Source organism: Misgurnus anguillicaudatus, chromosome 6 (genome assembly GCF_027580225.2).
Source record: "Misgurnus anguillicaudatus chromosome 6, ASM2758022v2, whole genome shotgun sequence".
Classification (NCBI taxonomy): Eukaryota; Metazoa; Chordata; class Actinopteri; order Cypriniformes; family Cobitidae; genus Misgurnus; species Misgurnus anguillicaudatus.
This window is the reverse complement of record NC_073342.2, coordinates 26,768,751-26,791,490: the sequence shown is the minus strand read 5'-3', so window position 1 is coordinate 26,791,490 and position 22,740 is coordinate 26,768,751. Positions and strand designations below refer to the sequence as shown.

Genomic DNA, 22,740 nt, shown 5'->3' with positions numbered 1-22,740 from the left:
TTTGCTTGTTTTATGCACAAAATCACTTAAATTTGATATTTTTGGTCTAAAAACTAGACTTATTTTCTTGGGTTGTTTTGCTCATCAAAAAAAAAATCTTAATTTAAGAATTTTTTGATATTTTTACTGAAAACATGACAAAAATACTAAGAGATTTTTTTTCTTGAAAATCTTTTTTTGTTCAGTGCATACACACTATGAAAAAAACTTTCTTTCTTAGTTTGTATTTTTGTCTTGTTTTAAGTACAAATATCTAAAAATTCTTAAATTAAAATAAATTTTCTTGGTGAGTTAAGTGACCTAAAAAATAAGTCTAAATTTTAAGATGAAAAATAGGAAATTTAAGTGAATGTGCATGAAACAAGCAATGGGGTAAGCAAAAAACTTTGGAATTTTTTTCAACACTTAATTCAAGAAAAAAATGTGCTTACCCCATTGGCAGATTTTTTTTTGCCCGTTTTATGCACAAATTCACTTAAATTAGATTTCTTTTGTCTAAAAACTAAATACATTTTTTCATATGTATTTTCTTGATGATTACATCTTAATTTAAGAATTTTTAGATATTTGAACTGAAAACAAGACAATAGAAGAAAGTCATTTTGGTAGTGTACTGCAAAAAATATTTTCTTATTATTTTTGTCTTGTTTTCAGTAAAAATCTAAAAAATCTTAAATTAAGATGCTTTTTCTTTACGAGTAAAACTACCCAAGAAAATAAGTCTAGGTTTTAGACCGAAAATATCAAATTTAAGTGATTTTGTGCATGAAACAAGCAAAAAATCTGCCAATGGGGTAAGCATCTTGAACACTAAATTCAAGAAAAATTTCTTACCCCATTGGCAGTTTTTTTACTTATTTTCTTGGGTCGTTTTGCTCATCAAGATAAAGCATCTTAATTTAATCATTTTTAGATATTTTTACTGAAAACAAGACAAAAATACTAAGAAATAATTTTTTTGAAGATAATTTTTTGCAGTGTATAAATAAAATATATGAATTATCTTATCCTAATGTGTCCCATCGTCTCTGTTTCCCAGGAAATCCAAAACGAAGCCCAATGGAAAGAAAGCACCCACAGAAGAGAAGAAGCACTACCTGGAGCCAGAGTACACAAAAGTACGGGTCATGGACTTTGACCTTAAGGAGTTGGTCTCACTCCCGACCAGAGAGATAGACCTGAATGAATGGCTTGCCAGCAATAGTAAGTCCTTAACCAAACATTAAAGCCATTATGAGTGTTTGTTTAGTATTTGTGGCACAGTAATGTTTGATCATACCTGTGTTGGAGATTTAAAACCAACCCGTAACTTTAAATATTAAACGTCAACACGTGCCATAGACATAAAGTACAGGTGTGCCTTTAGTTTTGTATGCTTCTTTTATTAGGCTGAAATTACATAGTTACACTGAAGTACAAAGTCATATCTAGGGAATGACAGTTTTTAAGGGGACCAGCTCTCATGGCCTGATCCTAGATCATTAAACCATTTTCCAAAAAGCACCTGGCAACCGAACAACACGTTATGAACCACACAGCAATGGAAATACCCAAATAGCATCATGCAGGCGAGTTTTGCACAGACAAGCACCGTGCATATTTTCGTGTAATGATAATGTTGCCTAGTAATTATTGTAGAGTTCATCTGTTACAGTGTTTGATTCTTAGGAAATGCACACTAATAAAATGTGTACCTGAATGTACTTTCAATATACTTATAAATGTACTAGGGCTGTCAAAAGATTAATCGCGATTAATTGCATACAAAATAAAAGTTTGTGTTTGCATAATATATTTGTACATGTAAATGTTTTTTAAGTACATACATGCATGTGTGTGTATTTATATTTATATATATATATATATATGCAATTTGCACACACTTATATTATGCAAAAACAAACAAACAAAATTTATTTTGTATGCGATTAATCGCGATTAATCTTTGACAGCGCTAAAATGTACATATAAATACAATATTCTGTAAACACTAATTCTGATTTTTGTGGCCAGTTTACACCTGATTTTAAGATACATTTTGGTAGATGGGATCACAAGTGGACGAGAGACACATTCCCGTTCACCGCACTTTGTTCTCAGAAGATTTCCGTAAAATTGACAGAGAGGCTTCTGAAATCATGGATAAATGGCAAACTTTAGACGCTGTGGAAAAATGATGTGCACATGTCTTTACGGGATCTTTACAGTATCTTTGTCAATTCCGGAAAATTATTGGCAGTGTGAATATACCAAATATCAAACGATCCTGGACAAATCCCTATTCCGTGTATTTCCGTAATCTCTGTGTGAAAGCTCTGGTGTTTTAATCCGTCTCTTTTGTCCACTTTCTACCGCTTCTGTCCTGATTACTTTGAGCGGGAGAAATTCTGATTTAAACTTAAAATGAAAAATTTGAGAGTACCGTTGCTTATGTTGTTATTAAACATGTTTGTTCATGTTTATGTTAGCGCTTCTCTGATATTTCAGAACACTACAGAGACACAATAAGCTAGCACAACTTTCATACACTTGCAAAGTGAAACACAAATGAAAACAGCCGCTTCAGTTTTATCAATGACAGCTTAAGACCGTACCGAACATGGTGGGTTTGCGCTAGAAGTCAGGAGTGATGTAAAAACGTTGTGCTTGGTACATCACATTAGATCAATAGGCAAAGAGTATGTGGTCTTTTGAAAGGGCAACGATTAATCACGATTTAATCGTGACTAATCGCATACAAAATTAAAGTGAGTTTTTGCATAATAAATGAGTGTGTGCTGTGTGTAATTATTATTTATATATATAAACACACACACACACACACACACACACACACACACACACACACACACATAATAACATTTACATAATAAATACATATACATAATAATTGCACACAAAACGCTCAAATATTGTGCAGGGGCTCACTTTTATTTTGTATGCGATTAATCGTGATTAATCGTTGACCATCACTAATTCGACCACAAATGCAGTCCAGTCGAATGTGTTTTCGACTACCTCTGAATATGTTTGAAAGTGGGCGAAGTCAAAAGGTTTCACACCCCATTTACACCTGTATTTAGCATCATCCACTTGTGATCCGATTGATCGAAACGCATCTTAATAACAAATGTAAACGGCCTTGAGTATCACTGAAACGCAACATTGCCAATGTCACCTAATGAGTTTCATTTCTCTGTCATCTACAGCAACAACCTTCTTCAATCTCATAAACCTGCAGTATAGCACAATCTCAGAGTTTTGCACTGGCGAAACATGTCAAGCCATGACGGCCTGCAACACGTAAGTTTCTCTTTCATTTTTTGACCGTCTGATTGTCTTTCTTGCTCTAGTCCTGAAAACTTGCAACAGGTTCTTACATTCATAATATTTGGGTAACTAAATTCCAGATCTAAGATTAGCATCCAAGTCTGAATCGAGTCACCACAGGACTAGAATGAAACTGACACACGTTTTGATGAAGCCATCCCTTGTTTGGCTTTCAAATGCGAAAGAATACAAGACAATCAAAGTTTTGTATATTTTTTGGGGCGTAACCAATCGAATGCCTTTAAGAGCGTGTATTTAAATGCCTTCACAGTCTGTATGTGGTTTTGAGGAGGGACAAGCAATTGTGCATTATTTGTGATGGCAGTGTTGAACGATTCAGTGAAAGCTATAGGACGTGCTATCTTTGTTTCTGCATCTGATGTTAACTTCACCCCCTTTACGTCTCATTTAAAAGTAGTTAAAATGTGTATGTAGCTCGATTGGTAGATGGATTGCATTAGCAGCGCATAAGTCAAAAGTTCGATCCCCAGGAATCACATAAAGTGATGCCTTGTAATTTAATGTAAGTCGCATAAATGTAAATGTAATGTCCAAGCCATAGATATTTAATCCAGGACATATGATGTATTTTTATTTGAAGATCCAATATTCAAGGAAATGCCAAGAGAGTACATTCCCACAGGTAAACAATGTCGACTTTTCAAAGTCTTCACTCGACCTGTTCACCCTGTTTGCCCGGAGCGGCGGTTGGGTGTGAACTTCTCCTTTACACGCTGACCCTGTTTAACCAGACCTGTGACTATTCAAGTCAAACGTTAAAGCGCAAGAATTACCAGCGCACACAAAATGCAAACAATTACGCATTCAGTCACGACATACCAAGAAGGGTAAGGATGGGTGTGCACATCAAAACACAACCCTACATTTCCGTCACTGCCGGTTTTGCGAGTGATCAAACGCTGAAAACGTGTTTTAGAGGAAAGGGAGGGATGGTGATCACATATAGCTTTAATGTTGAATGGTGGTGTTGTTTTTTTATTGTGTTGTTGACGCAACATTGCCTTGGAAATTTTTTTTAACGCAAGACAAGTGTCAGTGAAGTGCATGTTTGAGATTTAATATATGTTATGGAAGACAAAATTAAGCTTATTGAAGTTGTGAATGGCATATGTTAGGGCTGGATAATTTGACAATTCCAGTCTTAAAGGTGCAGTGTGTAATTTTTAGAAGGATCTCTTGACAGAAATGCAAAATAATATAAAAAACTATATTATCAGGAGTGTAAAAAGTCCTTTTATAATGAACCGTTATGTTTTTATTACCTTAGAATGAGACATTTTTATCTACATACCGAGGGTCCCTTAACATGTATGTCGCCATTTTGTGCCAACCATGTTTCTACAGATGCACTTAATGGACAAACTTTTTTTATGAAGCTGCCTCTGAAGATGACATGTTTGTAGCTTCTCCATGCGTTTTAAATGCGATGGGTGAGCAGTTGACTGAGCCATTGGTTGCAATTCGCAACCTCACCACTAGATGCCGTTAAAATTTACACACTACACCTTTAATTTATATGGTTTGGATTGGATATCGATTCGTTATCAATATTTACATAAAATGCTATTTTTCTATCCAGTTCTTATTTATGTGGTTTCAATTAAGTTCAGGGGAGCGTTTCCCAAAAGCATCGTGAGCCAACTATGATTGCAGGTTTCATCGTTTCAGCACAGTTTAAAGATTCGGGTGTTTCCCGAAACCATCGTTCCAGCGGACATTGAACAAACTAAGCAAAAAACGTGTAGTGCATTCTAAATCCATCATTCTAAAAATATTTGAGAAATTTTATTTTAAGTCTTTAAGTTTGTAAACAGAACAGCTTTTTTTGAAAACTGCGCATGTCCACAGTCCTACGAGCTTTAAGACCAGGAGAAGTGATGTAAGACTGAACTTGCACATGAAATTAAATAGCTTGAAATAAAACAACAAATTACTAAATCACAGTAACAAATTTAGTCTTCCGATGCAATGTACGTTATTTACAGAAATAATCTGATCAATCATCATCAACTATGTTGTTGAACCAACATGGTTAAAGCGACGAAACTGCGACAAAGTTACTATGTTTTTGGGAAACAGTCTTGACAAGGTAGTTAGTTTTTCCAACCTTGACTAGTACTATGGTGGTTCAGCAGCGAGTTTCATCATTGTTCGGGAAACGCACCCCAGTATGGATAAGTTATCGGTATTTAACAAACAATAAGTAAATAAAAATCCCTGATTTGATTCAGTATAAGTTACCAATATTTAACTATAATGCATTTTTTATTTGATTCTTATTTATGTGGTTTTGATTCTGTCCCCCCATATTTAACTTAAAAATGCAGTTTTTGGTTCGGTTCTTATTTATGTGGTTTCAATTCAATTTAATATCGTAAGTTATCTATATTAAACTAAAATGCAATTTTTTTATTTGACTTACTATCGACAAGTTATCAGTATTAAACCTAAAAGCAATTTTTCGATTCTTATTGATATGGTTTTGAGTCGATATCGATTTGTTTACCAATATTTAACTAAAATGCTGGGGGTTTTTTCCAATTTGATTCTTATTTATGTGGTTTCGATTCTGTACCCCCCCCCAAATTTACTTAAAAATGCAATTTTTGGTTCGGTTTTTATTTATGTGGTTTCAATTCGATTTAATATCGATAAGTTATCTATACTGATCTAAAATGCAATTTTTCGATTTGACTTACTATCGACAAGTTATAAGTATTTAACTAAAATGCAATTTTTCGATTTTTATTGATATGGTTTTGATTCAATATTGATTTGTTTATCAATATTTAACTAAATGCTATTTTTTTCAATTTGATTCTTATTAATATGGTTTTGGTTCAATTCTTGAATTTATTGAAATTATGAAATTTTTTATTTGGTTTCGGTTCGGTTCAATATGGAGAAGTTATCGGTATTTAACTTTAAAAAAAAAACAATGTTGATCAATATTTAACTATAATGCATTTTTATTTAATTCTTATGTGGTTTCGTTTTAATTCAATATCGATAAGTTATCAATATTGAACTAAAACATTTTTCCCTATTTAATGCTTATTTTTTTGTGGTTTTGATTCGGTTCAGTATGGAGAAGTTACCATTAGGCTATTTAAGTAAAATGGATTTCCCCCCAGATTTGATTCAATATTGATGGAGAAGTTATCAATATTCAACTATAATGCATTTTTTTTATTCTTATTTGTGTGGTTTCGATTCAATTCAATATTGATAAGTTATATATATTTAACTACACTGCAATTTTTTTTATTTGATTTAGTATCGATGATTAATCAGTATTTAACTAAAATGCAATTTTTTGGTTTGATTTTTATTTATGTGGTTTTAATGTAGTATCAAAAAGTTATCAATATTTGACTTAAATGCAAATTTTTTAAATTCTTATTTTAGAGTTTCGAGTTTGATTCGGAATCGATAAATCATCAGTATTTAACTAAAACGCAGTTTTTTGTTTATTTGATTCTTATATATGTGGTTTAGATCTTAATTCATTACTTGAACATGTATGTGTGTAAAATGAACACTTGTAGTCATTATGTGTAGTTGTTGTCTGCGATCACTAATCTGACTATCTGCCCAAACAGGATTTTTTTGTATTCCCACTAGTTAGATTCATTTCGTATTTGTGATTGTGAAATTAACTGGCACTATTTAAACTCCCAATCTGTAACTTGACCCAATGTTTCATAGTTATTTGAGAAACTTGCTGGCACTGATCCTACCATGTGTCTGTCCGTTGTAAAACAAGTAGGGTACACAACCGTGTAGTTTTTTTGGACGTTATTTCAGTTGTACTTTTTTTAACGGTTGAACTCATTTCCCCATCCCGTTTCGTTGATTATCTACAAAGCGCCCACAGTTTAATGCATGCGTATTGGTTGGCGGTCAGTGGGTCTCTGATGCAGGGGCAGTTATGCGGACAGTCTGCATTCCAAGAGATTTGTAATGTCTACAACCCCTTGAACCCACTTTACCTCCCCAAACTCTGATTCATGGCGAATAAGCCCACTTAAAAAGCAATAGCAGTTACATTGACTCGTAGTAGACTCATCTAATTTGACCTGTTTGTCTTCTCTTTGCAGTACATACTACTGGTATGACGAAAGAGGGAAGAAATCAAAGTGCACAGCGCCTCAGTACGTGGACTTAGTTATGAGTTTTGTGCAGAAATTGGTGACGGACGAAGACATTTTCCCCACAAAATACGGTATGAATGCTTGACACTAAAGAGAACTACTGGATAATATGATTTAAGAGTTTGAAGTAAAATAATGTGTATTGTTGGCGCCCTCTAGTGTTCATAATAAGCATTGCGTGTCATGAATAAGCTTATAATTTTTACTTTAGCTGTCCTTTAACTATTTACAATAAAAATAATAAATGTAATGGATTAAATTAACATAATTATTTTGTTACGTATCTGTTGTTTTATTTAAATAATAGTATGTTATTTACGTTAAATAAATAATTTAAAACAGTACATATATATTTCAATCTATTAACGCAATGAATAATAAATAAAATAAAATTATATCAGACAAATAATCTTTTTTTATAATTTAATACATTTAATACATCCAAACTTTAATGCAATTATATGTAATTAAATACTAATTTCAATGAAAGATACATATTTTAATTTAATTGCAGGCAATAAAAGGTAAAAACATACATTGTAAATACTGCCAAATGCATAAATGTAGATATTAATATTTAAAAAAATAAATAAATTGATTAATCAAATTTTATTTAAAATTGTATGTAAATAAAAACTACATTTAAAAATAAATAAATAAAATATAATACTTTAAATCAAATGTTTAAATATATTTTTAAAATATTATTTCAAGAAATAATAAATGTTTTCGTTTCATTGCAGGCAAAGAATTTCCCAACTCGTTCGAGTCTCTGATAAAGAAGATGTGCCGGTATCTGTTTCACGTGCTGGCGCACATCTACTGGGCACACTTTAAAGAGACCGTAGCTCTGGAGCTACAGGGACATTTGAACACACTGTACGCACATTTCATCGTCTTTGTCAGGGAATTCAACCTGGTCGACCCTAAGGAGACCTGCATCATGGACGACCTCACAGAGGTGCTGTGCACCCCCCTGCCCTCCCATATGAACAATCACGTAACCGAAAGATGAGCCGGTTGTCCCGGCGATCAGCTCCTCGAAGAGGAGGACGATGATAAACGGTGCGAGGCCTCCTGCCTAAGGGCCTTTGTTGAGCTCCTCCATTGCTTTTTATTACCATCTTAAAAAGAATTGGTCAAAAGTAGGGGATGGAGATCTGCAGCTCTACCAGCACAGATTGGTGTGAATATTTCCTCCAGGATCAAACAATCTGTCTACCTTATTGTTTCTTTAGGAACAATTTGTATTTTTTATTTTTTGCTTTTTCATTATTTTTGCGCATGTGCTCTCTGAGGTATTTTTTTGTATGTATTTGTTTAAGGGAATGGTATTTTTCTTTGCTCATCTGTGCCTTGGATATATAACTAAGGTATGGTCTGTTATGCAATAATGTTTAGAAAAATATTGTAGACCTCTGGCTCCCCCTTGTGGAGGGAGTGAAGTCCGACTGACTGTTCATGTTCAGCCTTATTTCACATAGTGACTTATATTCTAAACACCATTTATAACCCATTTTCTTTTATTTAAACACCTCTAGCACCATTTCCAAACTTGTTTTTGCCAATTCAAGTTTTTTTTAAGATATCTGGCATTGTAATTATGTTGTTTTAGAGAGTCACACAAAGCCAGCATCTACCTTAAGGGTTTTCAAAATGTACCACCTTAAGATGTACTCGTTATCTGGAGAAATATTGAACTTGTTTAGCGGGTTTCTTGACAAGGACATTTTTATAAAATCTGCATGTCTGCTCAACTAGATGCTGCAGATGGAGGCAAATAATTGTTGCATGGCAGTTGACTTGCTGTGTTGCATTTATTATGAGACAGCAGCACATAATCCAGTGCAGCCACACCATGTTTTTATTTCATTTTTTAAGTTATGAGAGGTCATAAATGTGGCATCCTGAACATGTAGAACATGCACACTTTCCCTTTTTTTAAGAAATAGATTGTAAGTATATAAAAATCACAATAATTGCCTTTAGCAAAAGAGGTTTGACTTTCTCTTCTATATTTATTTTGACTTTACTTTTTTAATCTATTGGCAGAGTTCTTCAGTTCTTGCTTTAAGTATTTTAATTATCTAAGTTAAAAGCCACCTAATATTTTAAGCTCTGCGAAGTATAATCGAATAAAAACGAGAAATGCCACTTTATCCCAATGTATGTCTTTGTCTCATTAATAAAACCACTTGTATTTATTTAGTTATTTTTGCACAATATAAATTAAATACACAGAGGTAAATGGCTCATTTAAAGCTTTCACCTAACATTCAAAGCAAAAATCTTTTAAACAATCTAAATTCTTGCATAAATGAGTAGATAATCATAAAAAGAAAAACAACCTGCACTACCTCAGTATGACCACAAGATGGCTCTATTACAGCGCTTTTGGGCGCATGAATGTTGACGTATGATTTTTTCGCGCCTGAACCACTGGACTGAACGCTTTGGTAGGTTGCTAAGCAACGTACTTATTAATTGTCATAAGTTAATAAACTGCACCACCTCAGCACGACCACAAGATGGCTCTATTTCAGCGCTTTTGGGCGCATGAATGTTGACGTATGATTCTTTCAGAGAGAGAGAGCGCGCGCGAGAGAGAGATTGAAAGACATCAGGTACACAGGTCAGGGAGCTAATAACCGTGTAAAGGATGTATAGTGTATAGCCATGGCACTCATCTCATTATATGCTCATTTATGTATATAGTTTAATAACAATGTATGTTACCAGCAATACATCAATTACAACCTTCATATAATGATTGTATTTACTAGCTGCTGACCTCATATTATTTTTGCTTCAAAAGTGCATAACTGACCTGTAAAACTCATTAAATAATTCCATAAATGTTTCTTAGTTATAAAAAAGCTTTTTATTTTATTAACATTTGTTATTGCACTTTAATTGTAGAGAGGTTTACAATTAAAAACATAGTTTGAGATGTATATATCCTTCCTTTGTGAACTATACTAGAAACCTCTCCCCGCTGTAAAAAAGTAACTTTTACTCTTAAAATTAAAATGACTTACTTTTTACTTGAGTAGATTTTTAGACCAGTAACTTTACTTTTACTTAAGTAAAATATTATTAAAGTAACTTTACTTTTACTTAAGTAAAATATTATTAAAGTAACTTTACTCTTACTTAAGTAGAAAATTGTATTACTCTTTTCACCTCTGCATTCATATGTATTAAAATTAAATTTGCGTCCGTTCATAGAGAAAGAGAAACGTTTTCAATCTGTACCCATTTCCTTGCAAGTACAATTTTGCCTGTATTATTGGTGTCCCCTTCAAAAATTGTTCTTGAAAAATTTTGTTTATTGTCCCCCCCAACATTTAGATGAGATTTTCGCCCCTGCATGTGCACAGTAATACCCTGAGAGCCTTGAGCAAACGTGCAAATTTTATATGGATATATACAAAAATGTTGAATGTGCTCACATGAAAAATACGTTTAATAAACTTACAAATGCTTTGTATAAATGCATTAATTCTTTGGTGCTTTGATAGTTGATTTATTAAGGGGCGGTTTCCCGGACAGGGATTAGCTTAAACCAGGACTAGACCTGATTTTAATTGGGAAATATAACTAGTTTTAACAAACATACTTTACTAAAAACATTACTTATGTGCATTTTGAGGCAAAACAAAGGACGCTGGTATATTTTAAGGTACGTCAGTGCAAGTTGATTTGAGTTTGGACAGCTCTTACATTTATTTTAGTCTAGGACTAGTCTAATCCCTGTCCGGGAAACCGCCCCTAAATGTATTAATGTATTTATTTATTTTTGCACAATATACATTAAATACACAGTGCATAAATGGCTCATCTAAAGCTTACACCTAATCTACAAAGCGAAAAAAAAAAAAATTAAAAATTCATGAATATTTGAGATAATCATGTAAATAAAAACACCCTGCACTAGCTCAGTATGACCACAAGATGGCTCTATTACAACGCTTTTGGGCGCATGAGTGTTGACAAAAAATATTTTTTGTCTTGTTTTCAGTACAAATATCAAAAAAAAAAAAAAAATGTAATTAAGATGCTTTTTCTTGATGAGCAAAACACGCCAAGAAAATAACTCTAGTTTTTAGACCAAAAATATCAAATTTAAGTGATTTTGTGCATAAACAAGCAAAAAATATGCCAATGGGGTAAGCAAAAATCTTGAAAATTTTTCTTAAACACTAAATTCAAGAAAAATTGCTCTCCCCATTGGCAGATTTTTTTTGCTTGTTTTATGCACAAAATCAATTAAATTTGATCTTTTTGGTCTAAAAACTAGACTTATTTTCTTGGGTCGTTCTGCTCATCAAGAAAAAGCATCCTAATTTAAGAATTCTTAGATATTTTTACTGTAAACCAGACAAAAATACTAAGAATTTTTTTCATGAAAATCATTTTTTGCAGCGTGGACTGAACTTCGCTAGGTTGCCAAGCAACGTTCTTATTAATATTCATAAGTTAAATAACACATTGCACTACCTCATTATGACCACAAGATGGCTCCATTACAGCGCTTTTGAGCGCATGACGATGACGTATGTTTTTTTTTCGAGGCTAAACCACTGGATTGAACGCTTTGGTAGGTTGCCAAGCAATGTACTTCTTAATATTTATAAGTTAAAAAAAACTGCACTACCTCAGTATGACCACAAGATGGATCCATTAACGCTTTTGAGCGCATGAATGTTGACATGATTTTTTCCGCAACTGAACCACTGGACTGAACGCTTTGGTAGGTTGCCAAGCAAGGTACTTATTAATATTCATAAGTTAAGAATTGAAGCCCTGACAACGCGTATATAATTAATATTAATGAAGTCATTAAAAGAATGATCGTAACATTAAAACATGCTTTGAAAAAAATAATAGATTTGGTCATTATGTTTGGGACTAAGGTTTTAAAGAAATTCTACTTAAAAAAAATAAGATAAACAGAAATACAATACAAATAATTCGGTTTATTTATATTATAGGGCAAGCGTAAAACAAGGCCATATAAACGTCATGCTCCAAACCATGTGCATAGTAATACCCTGAGAGGCTTAAGCAAACGTGCAAATTTATATGGATATATACAAAAATATTTTGAATGTCCTCACATGAAAATGCATAGGCCTGATTCGGGTTCTTACGTTTAATAAACCTACAAATACTTTTTGTGTAAATGCATTAATTATTTGGCGCTTTGATAGTTTGTCGTCTTCTGACGGCTGCACCAAAGCTGTTGTACTCGCGCGGCATGAACCTCTCCATCCCTCCTTCCTCATCCAGCGTGCGCGCGCTGCAGCTCGGCGTGGGCACTTTAATCGTGTTTCCAAACTTTGAATAATCCACAGCATACGTCCCATCCTCTTCCGACACCGTAGGCACAAACCTGTGACCCCAAAAGATCTCCTCGGACACGTAAGAGGTCCGCGCTTGGGTGGTGATACCGGTGGTCTCCACGACCCCTTCCAGTACGACGACCACCTCGATGTCTTCATGCTGCAGATTATCAGCGGACAGGTCATACATAGGGCTGTTTTTATCAATGACATGACTGATGATAAGAGGGGACACCAGAAAGATGCTGTTGGTGCCCAAAGGGTTGTCCATCTGGATGTCTATCTGATCCAGCGGCACCAGTTCGCCTTCACTGGAGACGGTCTTCCTCACCACCTGCACGTGGACGGCTGCGCTTATGATCATACTCTTCCTCAGGTCACCGAGGCGAAACATGAAGCACAGTTTGTTATTTCGGATCGCTATGACAGCGTGCTTGCTAAAGATGAGCGTTTCTGCGCGCCGTCGGGCTTGCGCCGTTTTCATAAAGATGCATCCCAGCATGACGGCATTGATCACCAAACCAACTATGTTTTGGATGATCAAAACGATGATGGCTGATACGCACTCCTCCGTGATCATCCGACCTCCGAATCCGATGGTCACTTGAACTTCAATGGAGAAGAGAAAGGCCGAGGAGAACGAGTGGATGTCGGTGACGCACGGGACGAAGTTCTCATGTTTCGCGTCCATGTCCCCGTGCGCAAAGGCGATGAGCCACCAGATCATCCCGAACAAAAGCCAACTGCATAGGAAGGACATCGTGAATATCACTAAAGTGTGAAGCCATTTCAAATCCACAAGCGTGGTGAAAACGTCCAGCAGAAATCGTCCCTGTTCGCGTATGTTCGTGTGCGCAACGTTGCATGTTCCGTTCTTGTCGACGAAGCGCGTTTTCCGCTGTTTCGTTTTGAATTTGGGCTGTTGTACATCTTCCGCAAGCCTCGTCAACAAATAATCCTCGGGAATGAGTCCTTTTCTGGACAACATAGCTGCTCCATACTATAGTCAGTGCGCAGTGGTGCGCAGTTGCTGTCAGATCCCGTGGGAAGCCGCTTTTAGTTCTCCGGCTGCCGTTGCCAGTCAATTGCAACCGGATAGTTTCTAGCTTAGCCTATCATCAGATGTGACTTTGGTTCAGCACCGGGCATGCGTGTCATCCACACTTTTAAATTAGGAAACCCCGCTGCATTCATAATAAGAACATTTAAGGGGCCGAGTTTAAAGAGACACTACTATAATGTACTGTAAGTCCACAACATTGTTTTATAAACAACTACACTATACACAACATCATTATACACTGTAAATTTCTTAAAATTATGTTAATATTTACTATTACTTAAAAATGAAATCAATAAAACCTCGTTCTTTTAGTGATTTGCTGTTTTCTACATATTGTAAAGATATACATTATACATTCTGTTAAAATACAATCTTGATTTCTTTAATATTGACTGAGTAAGCTCATTTCAAAGATTGAAAACAATATGAAATCAAACTTTAATGCTCCCCATCTCACAATTAGATTATGAGATTTCAGCCTGGATTTCACAGACAATGTCTCTCTCTCACACAACACACTGCATATAACAAATACATGACAATGCTGTTTATTTATGCTTTTTTATTAATAAATGATTAACATTTTATGTACAAACGTGATGATAATAGCAGTAATAAATATTATTATATTAATTCATGATACAATTGCACTTTCAATAGAGGGTCCTTCGGGTTCATTTGTCTGCTCGCACGAACGAGGCGAACACGCTGTCCTCTCGACCGAGAAGAACCTCAGGTTTGTCATACTCCAGAATGACGCCCCTCTTCATCACAATCACCTGGTCTGCATTCAGGATAGTGTGAACACGATGCTGCCCAAGACAAACACAATGACGTGTTATATAGTTTGACGCACTGTCTGACCTAAAGTATCATAAACTCTTTGAGTCGTGTTTCTGCTATCCTGGAAAACATATCATTAGGGTTTCAAGACGTGTGAAATTCAATATTAAATTGCCTTTCCACTTAAACATTTAATGACTTACAGCTATAGTGACCACAGTCCTATCGGCAAAGGCAGTCATCACGACTTTTTGAAGAATGCTCTCCTATAAGAAAAATAAAACATATTATTGCATAGATAGATAGATGGATGGACGGATGGATGGATGGAAGAAAGATAGATGGACAGATAGACGGATAGACAGATTGACAGACTTAGATAGATACAGTAGATAAATACTTGGATGTTTAGCTAGATAGATGGATGGATAGATAGAAGGATGGATGCTTAGATAGATACAGTAAATAGAAACAGTGGATTGATAGATAGATTGATAGACAGACGGACAGATAAATAGATAGACAGACGGATTGATAGATAGATAGATAGATAGATAGATAGATAGATAGATAGATAGATAGATAGATAGATAGATAGATAGATAGATAGATAGATAGATAGGTAGATAGATAGGTAGATAGATAGATAGATAGGTAGATAGATAGATAGATAGATAGATAGATAGATAGATAGATAGATGATACATTGATAGATAAAGTAGATATAAACTTAGATGGATAGAAAACTAGATAGATAGAAGGACAGATGTTTAGATAGATACAGTAAATAGAAAAAGTGGATGGATGGATGGATAAATAGATGGATATATGGACGGATAGATAGACAGATGGACGAATAGATAAATAGACAGACGGATGGATGGACAGATAGATAGACAGATGGATGGACGAATAGATAGATAGGATAGATAGATAGATAGATAGATAGATAGATAGATAGATAGATAGATAGATAGATAGATAGACAGACAGACAGACAGACAGACAGACAGACAGACAGACAGACAGACAGACAGACGGAAAGATAGATAGACAGATGGACAGAAAGATAGATAGATAGACAGATGGATGGATAGATAGACGGATGGACAGATAGATAGATAGACAGACAGACAGACAGATAGAAAGATAGACAGATGGACAGAAAGATAGATAGATAGACAGACAGACAGACGATTGGACAGATAGATAGACAGACAGGTGGACGAATAGATAGATAGACAGACGGATGGATGGATAGACAGACGGATGGATAGATAGATAGATAGATAGATAGATAGATAGATAGATAGATAGATAGATAGATAGATAGATAGATAGATAGATAGATAGATAGATAGATAGACAGACAGATGGACGAATAAATAGATAGACATACGGATGGACAGATAGATAGATAGACAGATGGACGAATAGATAGATAGATAGATAGATAGATAGATAGATAGATAGATAGATAGATAGATAGATAGATAGATAGATAGATAGAAGGGAATATAGAAGGATAGATGCTTAGATAGATACAGTAAATAGAAACGGATGGATGGATAGTAGACGGACAGACGGAGAGATAGATAGACAGACGGATGGATAGATATATAATACTTTGATAGATACAGTAGATATAAACTTAGATAGATAGATAGATAGATAGATAGATAGATAGATAGATAGATAGATAGATAGATAGATAGATAGATAGATAGATAGATAGATAGATAGATGGAGATGGATGAATGGAAGGATGGATGGATAAAATATATTATAAGAATATTTTGTCACTATTTTCTATTTTTTCCTAGATGGTGTATAAACGCAAATATTTGTCCTATAAAATTTCCCACTTTGAGTTTTTCTGTCATTTTAAATCTATCAAAGTGACGCTGACTGTCCTTTGCTCTATTAAACTCAGCTGGGATATTAGATGGAGACACGGTTCATTTACTGAAGAGATTAGAAGCAGTGCAGGAGCAGTCATTGTGTCGACTCAATATCATACAGTACATCTAAGCAAACACACATACACACCGTAGCCATGTCTATAGACGCAGTGGCCTCATCCATGATCAGAATACTGCTCTTCCGTACAAATGCACGCGCCAGACAGAAGAGCTGACGTTGCCCTTGGCTGAAATTCTCCCCACCTTCAGTTATTATTGCATCTGAAATACAGGAAAAGAAAAATCAATCATATCAGTAGTTCATATCAACCCATTAAAGATTGAAGCCAATGATTGAATTCCAGTTTTACAAAAAGGTTTTGTATGGCTGGTGTGGTGTCAGGGTTCCTGCAGGTTTCACCAAGTCAAATTTAAGACTTTTTAAGACCCCGCAGGAACACTGGGTGTATTGGGGAAGTGATTATTTTTACTTACCAAGTCCTCCAGGTAAAGTTTTGACCACAGGTTTAAGTTGTGCAATTTCCAGCGCTTCCCACAGCATACTATCTGTAGCCTTCATCTCTGGGTCGAGATTAAAACTAAAAAGAAGGAAATTAAATATTAACAATTCTTATTATAAATTCAGGGTGACCCAAAAATTCAGCATTTCTGGAGAGCAATACTGATATGTTTTAATGCTCTGCTGTTACACATTAAAAATGCTGGGTTAATTTCAACCCAGTGTTGGGTCAAAAAAGGGACAAAGCCATCTCGCTGGGTTGTAATCTAACCCAGTGGTTCCCAAACTTTTTCAGCGTGCGGCCCCCCCTTGTGTACGGTGCATTCCTTTGCGGCCCCTCAAAGAAAATTTGTGACAAAAAACTGTTCTAAAACTCAACATTTTAATAAAAAAAATTAAATTATACAAAAAAGTAGTGCTTTTGGTTAGTAGCCTTAATTTTTAGGTTTAATTACACAGAATTCATGATAAATTAATGTATTTCATAAAATGTCTTAAAACTGTGCCCCCCCTGGCACCATCTCACGGCCCCCAGTTTGAAAACCACTGATCTAACCCATGCTTGGTGGTTTCAACCCAAAATGCTGGGTTGTTTTAACACATTGTTGGGTCAAATGTAAACATTTTCTGGGTCTATGTAACCCATCATCTGGGTTCATCCCTTTTTGACCCCACACTGGGTTAAAAAGTAACCCAGCATTTTTATAGTGCACTATGGTACACTGAGAAAGACAACCAAAGTTAATAATAATATATAAATGCATTCATGGTTATATTGTAATTATAAAGCAAATGTGGAGATTAAAGAGATTAAAACGGATGGTTCCGCTGAATAAAAATGGATCTTGGAGAATGATAGAGAAGCGAGATCTCAGCGTCTGAAGAGGCAGTTTTGCTATATCGATGTCATCAATGATTATTCGCCCTGTAGGAGTACAAGAGGCTTAAAAAATGCATATCACATATTATACATGCTCTAAAAATGGCATTCATGTTATGTTATAATTAGCTTGAGCTGAATAAAAAAGTTGTGAGTCTCACCTTCAAATGTGTCAACCATCCGGAAAAAGGCTAATGAGAAGGATGACTTTCCACTTCCTGTTCTACCACAGATTCCAACCTATAACAAATGAGGACAACCATGTGTTTGGCTGGCTGGTTTTATAGCTTGCTTTTTATAAAATGTAACCCTGAGCCACAAAACCAGTCACAAAATTAGGTGAAGACCATGTTTCATGAAGATATTTTGTAAATTTCCTACCATAAATATATTAAACATTTAAAATCTTTAAAGGTGATTTTCTCAATTTTTTTTGCACCCTCAGATCCCAGCTTTTCAAATAATTGTATCTATCCTAACAAACCATACATCAATGGAAAGCTTATTTATTCAGAAATTTAAATGTAAAAAATTGACCTTTATGACTGGTTTTGTGGTCCAGGGTCAACATCACAACGCTCCAATCAAGAAACCAAGACCTCAATGTGCCACATTATGTTGTGGGTGTTATATTTAAAGGGGACATATTATGAAAATCTGACTTTTTCCATGTTTAAGGGCTATATTTGGGTCCCCAGTGCTTCTATCAACCTAGAAAATGTGAAAAAGATCTTAGTTTTGGTAAACCATTCTCTGCAAGCATGTAAAAAAATAATTGTCATTGAAATTTTGCTCCCCCTGTGATGTCAGAAGGGGATAATACCGCCCCTTAATCTGCACTATCCAACCACGGCACCGTCATTTAGTGCAAAGATCAGCTCATTTGCATTTAAAAGGGTACCTTTTGTCCCGGGCTGATGTGTGCGTTGACGTGTTTGAGGACGGGCTTAAGGGTGCTGTCGTACCTCACGCTCAGATTCTGAATCTGAATTTCACCCCGCTGAGGCCAACCTTCTGGAACCTGAGACGCAGCTGAGATACACACACATGAGGCAAAGACATTTAACTAGTGGTCAACTGATATATCAGCTGATATTTGGCATTTTTTAAATGGTTTGTTTTGCAAGGCTGACATTTGAGAGTTTCATAAAGCAGCTGTCTGATCAACATATACAAAAAGGACCAAGTCTAGTGCAATATATTTATTATTAATGTCATCTTCACTGTGCACTACTCTGCAAAAATTATTTTCAAGAAAAAATGTCTTAGTATTTTTGTCTTGTTTTCAGTAAAATTATCAAAAAATTCTTAAATTAAGATTCCTTTTTTTGATGAGCAAAACGACCCTAGTCTAGTTTTTAGACCAAAAATATCAAACTTAAATAAAACAAGCAAAAAATCTGCCAATGGGGTAAGCACGTTTTTCCTGAATTTTTTTTTAATTTAATGTTTAAGAAAAAAAATTAAGATTTTTTGGGCAGATTTTTTGGCTTGTTTTATGCACAAAATCACTTAAATTTGATATTTTTGGTTTAAAAACTAGACTAGGTCATTTTGCTCATCAAGAAAAAGCATCTTAATTTAAGAATTTTTATATATTTTTTTACTGAAAACAAGACAAAAATACTAAGAATTTTTTTTCTTGAAAATCTTTTTTAGCAGTGTATATATTGAATTTGTTTGGGAATTGTCATTTTCTGTGTGTGTGAAAACAAGGCTTAATTCGAAGTTTCAAAGAGAAACAAAGAAACATGGATGGATGCAAAGAGATGGAAGCTGAGAAAAACAGGAAGACAAATGCTGAGTGTATACGACTAGGTAACATGACAGTAAATGAAGCAGAAGAAGTCGATGCAGAGTAAATGTGGGTCATACATCACGTGATACTCACACAGCAGACCTTCATAGTTTTCAGGTTCAGTCTTCAAAAGAGCTTTGATTCTCTTCACAGCTCCGAGCTGCACTTCCATGTCAGCCAGATTACGCACCATCCAGTTCAGGTAGTTAGACACCTGATAATATATACATGACAAGGCAAATCCTGTTGAACGTTACATGCCTTTATATCCTATCATTATGCAAATAACAATATAGGCCTATTAAAAGGATTTTTGTTCTCATGAGGGATGACTTATAAGATCACAAAGCCTGCCAAATTATACTTACAATATATAGTAACTAAACATTAAAATTCTTGGGGAATACTGCAGTTGCAGATATAAAATATGCCTACATGTGCATATTTCATACATGGTACAGCAAAAATCACTTTTGTACTCTTACCATAAGGGCGTATGTGAGTCCCAGCCCCACTAGCCCAGTGGACAGATGACTGAACAGTGAATTGGTAATGGAGGCCACAGCTGCTATCAGGACTATACAGGTACCAATGTATTCCTGTATCGAGAAACCAACCAAAAGATCAACCGCATACAAAATAATAGTTTGTGTTTGCAAAATATATGTGTGTGTACTGTGTATAAATAAACATACATTATTTATATATTATGTGTTTCTTAACTCTTTTCCCGCCCCTTGACGAGGTATCTCTTCAATTAAAAAAAAAAATTCCCTGCCAATGACGCTTTCCTGACGAGTTTTTATGTAAATCTTTAATTCTGCTATTGTCCACTAGATGGCGGTCTTACCCAATTTATAAAAAACTAAAGCAAAAACAATATATTACACTATTTAAAGATAGGGCTGTCAAAAGATCAATCGCGATTAATCACATACAAAATAAAAGTTTGTGTTTGCAAAATATATGTGTGTGTACTGTGTGTGTATAAATAAACACATACATTATTTTTTATGTAATTTGTTAAATGTATATATAAGAAAAAAGATATATAATTTTTTCTCCTGCCAATGATGCTTTCCTGACGAGTTTTTATGAAAAGTTTTAATTCAGCTATTATCCACTAGATGGCGGTCTTACCCAATTTATAAAAAGCCAAAGCAAAAACAATATTTTAAACTATTTTAAAATAGGGCTGTCAAAAGATCAATCGCGATTAATCGCATACAAAATAAAAGTTTGTGTTTGCAAAATATATGTGTGTACTGTGTGTGTATAAATAAACACATACATTATTTTTTATGTAATTTTATTAAATATATATATAAGAAAAAAGATATATAATTTTTTCTCCTGCCAATGAAGCTTTCCTGGCGAGTTTTTATGAAAATTTTTAATTCTGCTATTATCCACTAGATGGCAGTCTTACCCAATTTATAAAAAGCTAAAGCAAAAACAATATTTTAAACTATTTTAAAATAGGGCTGACAAAAGATCAATCGCGATTAATCGCATACAAAATAAAAGTTTGTGTTTGCAAAATATATGTGTGTGTACTGTGTGTGTATAAATAAACACATACATAATTTTCATGTAATTTTTTTTTTAAATGTATATATATAAGAAAAAAATATATAATTTTTATCCCCTGCCAAGTGCCAATTACGCTTTCCTGACAAGTTTTTTTATTTAAATATTTAATTCTGCTATTGTCCACAGATGGCGGTCTTACCCAAATAAAAAAAAACTGAAGCAAAAACTTTTTTTTATTTTTAAACTCTGTGTATCTGTTATCTGACAGATTTTCTAAAAAACTAAAGCAAAAACAATATATTAAACTATTTTAAAATAGGGCTGTCAAAAGATCAATCGTGATTAATCGCATACAAAATAAAAGTTTGTATTTGCAAAATATATGTGTGTGCACTGTGTGTGTATAAATAAACACATACATTATTTTTTATGTAATTTTATTAAATATATATATAAGAAAAAAGATATATAATTTTTTCTCCTGCCAATGAAGCTTTCCTGGCGAGTTTTAATGAAAATTTTTAATTCTGTTATTATCCACTAGATGGCAGTCTTACCCAATTTATAAAAAGCTAAAGCAAAAACAATATTTTAAACTATTCTAAAATAGGGCTGTCAAAAGATCAATCGCGATTAATCGCATACAAAATAAAAGTTTGTGTTTGCAAAATATATGTGTGTGTACTGTGTGTGTATAAATAAACACATACATTATTTTTTATGTCATTTTTTTAAAAATGTATATATAAGAAAAAAAAGATATATAATTTTTTCCCCTGCCAATGAAGCTTTCCTGACGAGTTTTTATGAAAATCTTTAATTCTGCTATTATTCACTAGATGGCGGTCTTACCCAATTTATAAAAAACTAAAGCAAAAATAATATTTCAAACTATTTTAAAATAGGGCTGTCAAAAGATCAACCGCGATTAATCGCATACAAAATAAAAGTTTGTGTTTGCAAAATATATGTGTGTGTACTGTGTGTGTATAAATAAACACATACATTATTTTTTATGCAATTTTTTTTAAATGTATATATATATAAGAAAAAAATATATATATAATTTTTATCCCCTGCCAATGATGCTTTCCTGACGAGTTTTTATGTAAATCTTTCATTCTGCTATTGTCCACTAGATGGCGGTCTTACCCAATTTATAAAAAACTAAAGCAAAAACAATATATTAAACTATTTAAAGATAGGGCTGTCAAAAGATCAATCGCGATTAATCACATACAAAATAAAAGTTTGTGTTTCCAAAATATATGTGTGTGTAATGTGTGTGTATAAATAAACACATACATTATTTTTTATGTAATTTTATTAAATGTATATATAAGAAAAAAAGATATATATTTTTTTGAAAATTTTTAATTCTGCTATTATCCACTAGATGGCGGTCTTACCCA

General features: G+C 34.0%; 3 protein-coding genes across 9 annotated transcripts in view; 1 reads left to right on the top strand and 2 right to left on the bottom strand.

The window, feature by feature from the left end:
• The window catches only part of mob2a (MOB kinase activator 2a), a 58,916-nt gene extending 49,252 nt beyond the window's left edge, over positions 1-9,664 (top strand). For all 5 annotated transcript variants that reach the window (XM_055192195.2, XM_055192190.2, XM_055192193.2 and 2 more), the window contains exons 2-5: positions 1,040-1,203; positions 3,210-3,303; positions 7,452-7,576; positions 8,249-9,664. In XM_055192195.2, coding sequence (XP_055048170.1) covers positions 1,040-1,203; positions 3,210-3,303; positions 7,452-7,576; positions 8,249-8,520 — 655 coding nt within the window. In that variant the 3' untranslated portion in view covers positions 8,521-9,664. The remainder of the gene's footprint in view (positions 1-1,039; positions 1,204-3,209; positions 3,304-7,451; positions 7,577-8,248) is intronic.
• A 2,800-nt stretch (positions 9,665-12,464) lies between these two features.
• On the bottom strand, positions 12,465-14,004 carry kcnj11 (potassium inwardly rectifying channel subfamily J member 11). Its single transcript, XM_055192519.2, has one exon. It carries the CDS (start codon positions 13,836-13,838, stop codon positions 12,696-12,698), a length of 1,143 nt encoding a protein of 380 aa, XP_055048494.1. The 5' UTR covers positions 13,839-14,004; the 3' UTR covers positions 12,465-12,695.
• A 456-nt stretch (positions 14,005-14,460) lies between these two features.
• The window catches only part of abcc8 (ATP-binding cassette, sub-family C (CFTR/MRP), member 8), a 239,628-nt gene continuing 231,348 nt past the window's right edge, over positions 14,461-22,740 (bottom strand). For 2 of the 3 annotated variants that reach the window (XM_073868856.1, XM_073868858.1), the window contains 9 exons: positions 20,281-20,394; positions 19,889-20,009; positions 18,899-19,029; positions 18,159-18,237; positions 17,935-18,042; positions 17,093-17,197; positions 16,746-16,879; positions 14,900-14,962; positions 14,461-14,725 (listed from right to left, as the gene is read on the bottom strand). In XM_073868856.1, the coding sequence (XP_073724957.1) occupies positions 14,588-14,725; positions 14,900-14,962; positions 16,746-16,879; positions 17,093-17,197; positions 17,935-18,042; positions 18,159-18,237; positions 18,899-19,029; positions 19,889-20,009; positions 20,281-20,394 (993 nt within the window). In that variant the 3' untranslated portion in view covers positions 14,461-14,587. The remainder of the gene's footprint in view (positions 14,726-14,899; positions 14,963-16,745; positions 16,880-17,092; positions 17,198-17,934; positions 18,043-18,158; positions 18,238-18,898; positions 19,030-19,888; positions 20,010-20,280; positions 20,395-22,740) is intronic. The other variant, XM_073868857.1, reaches the window with a different exon arrangement.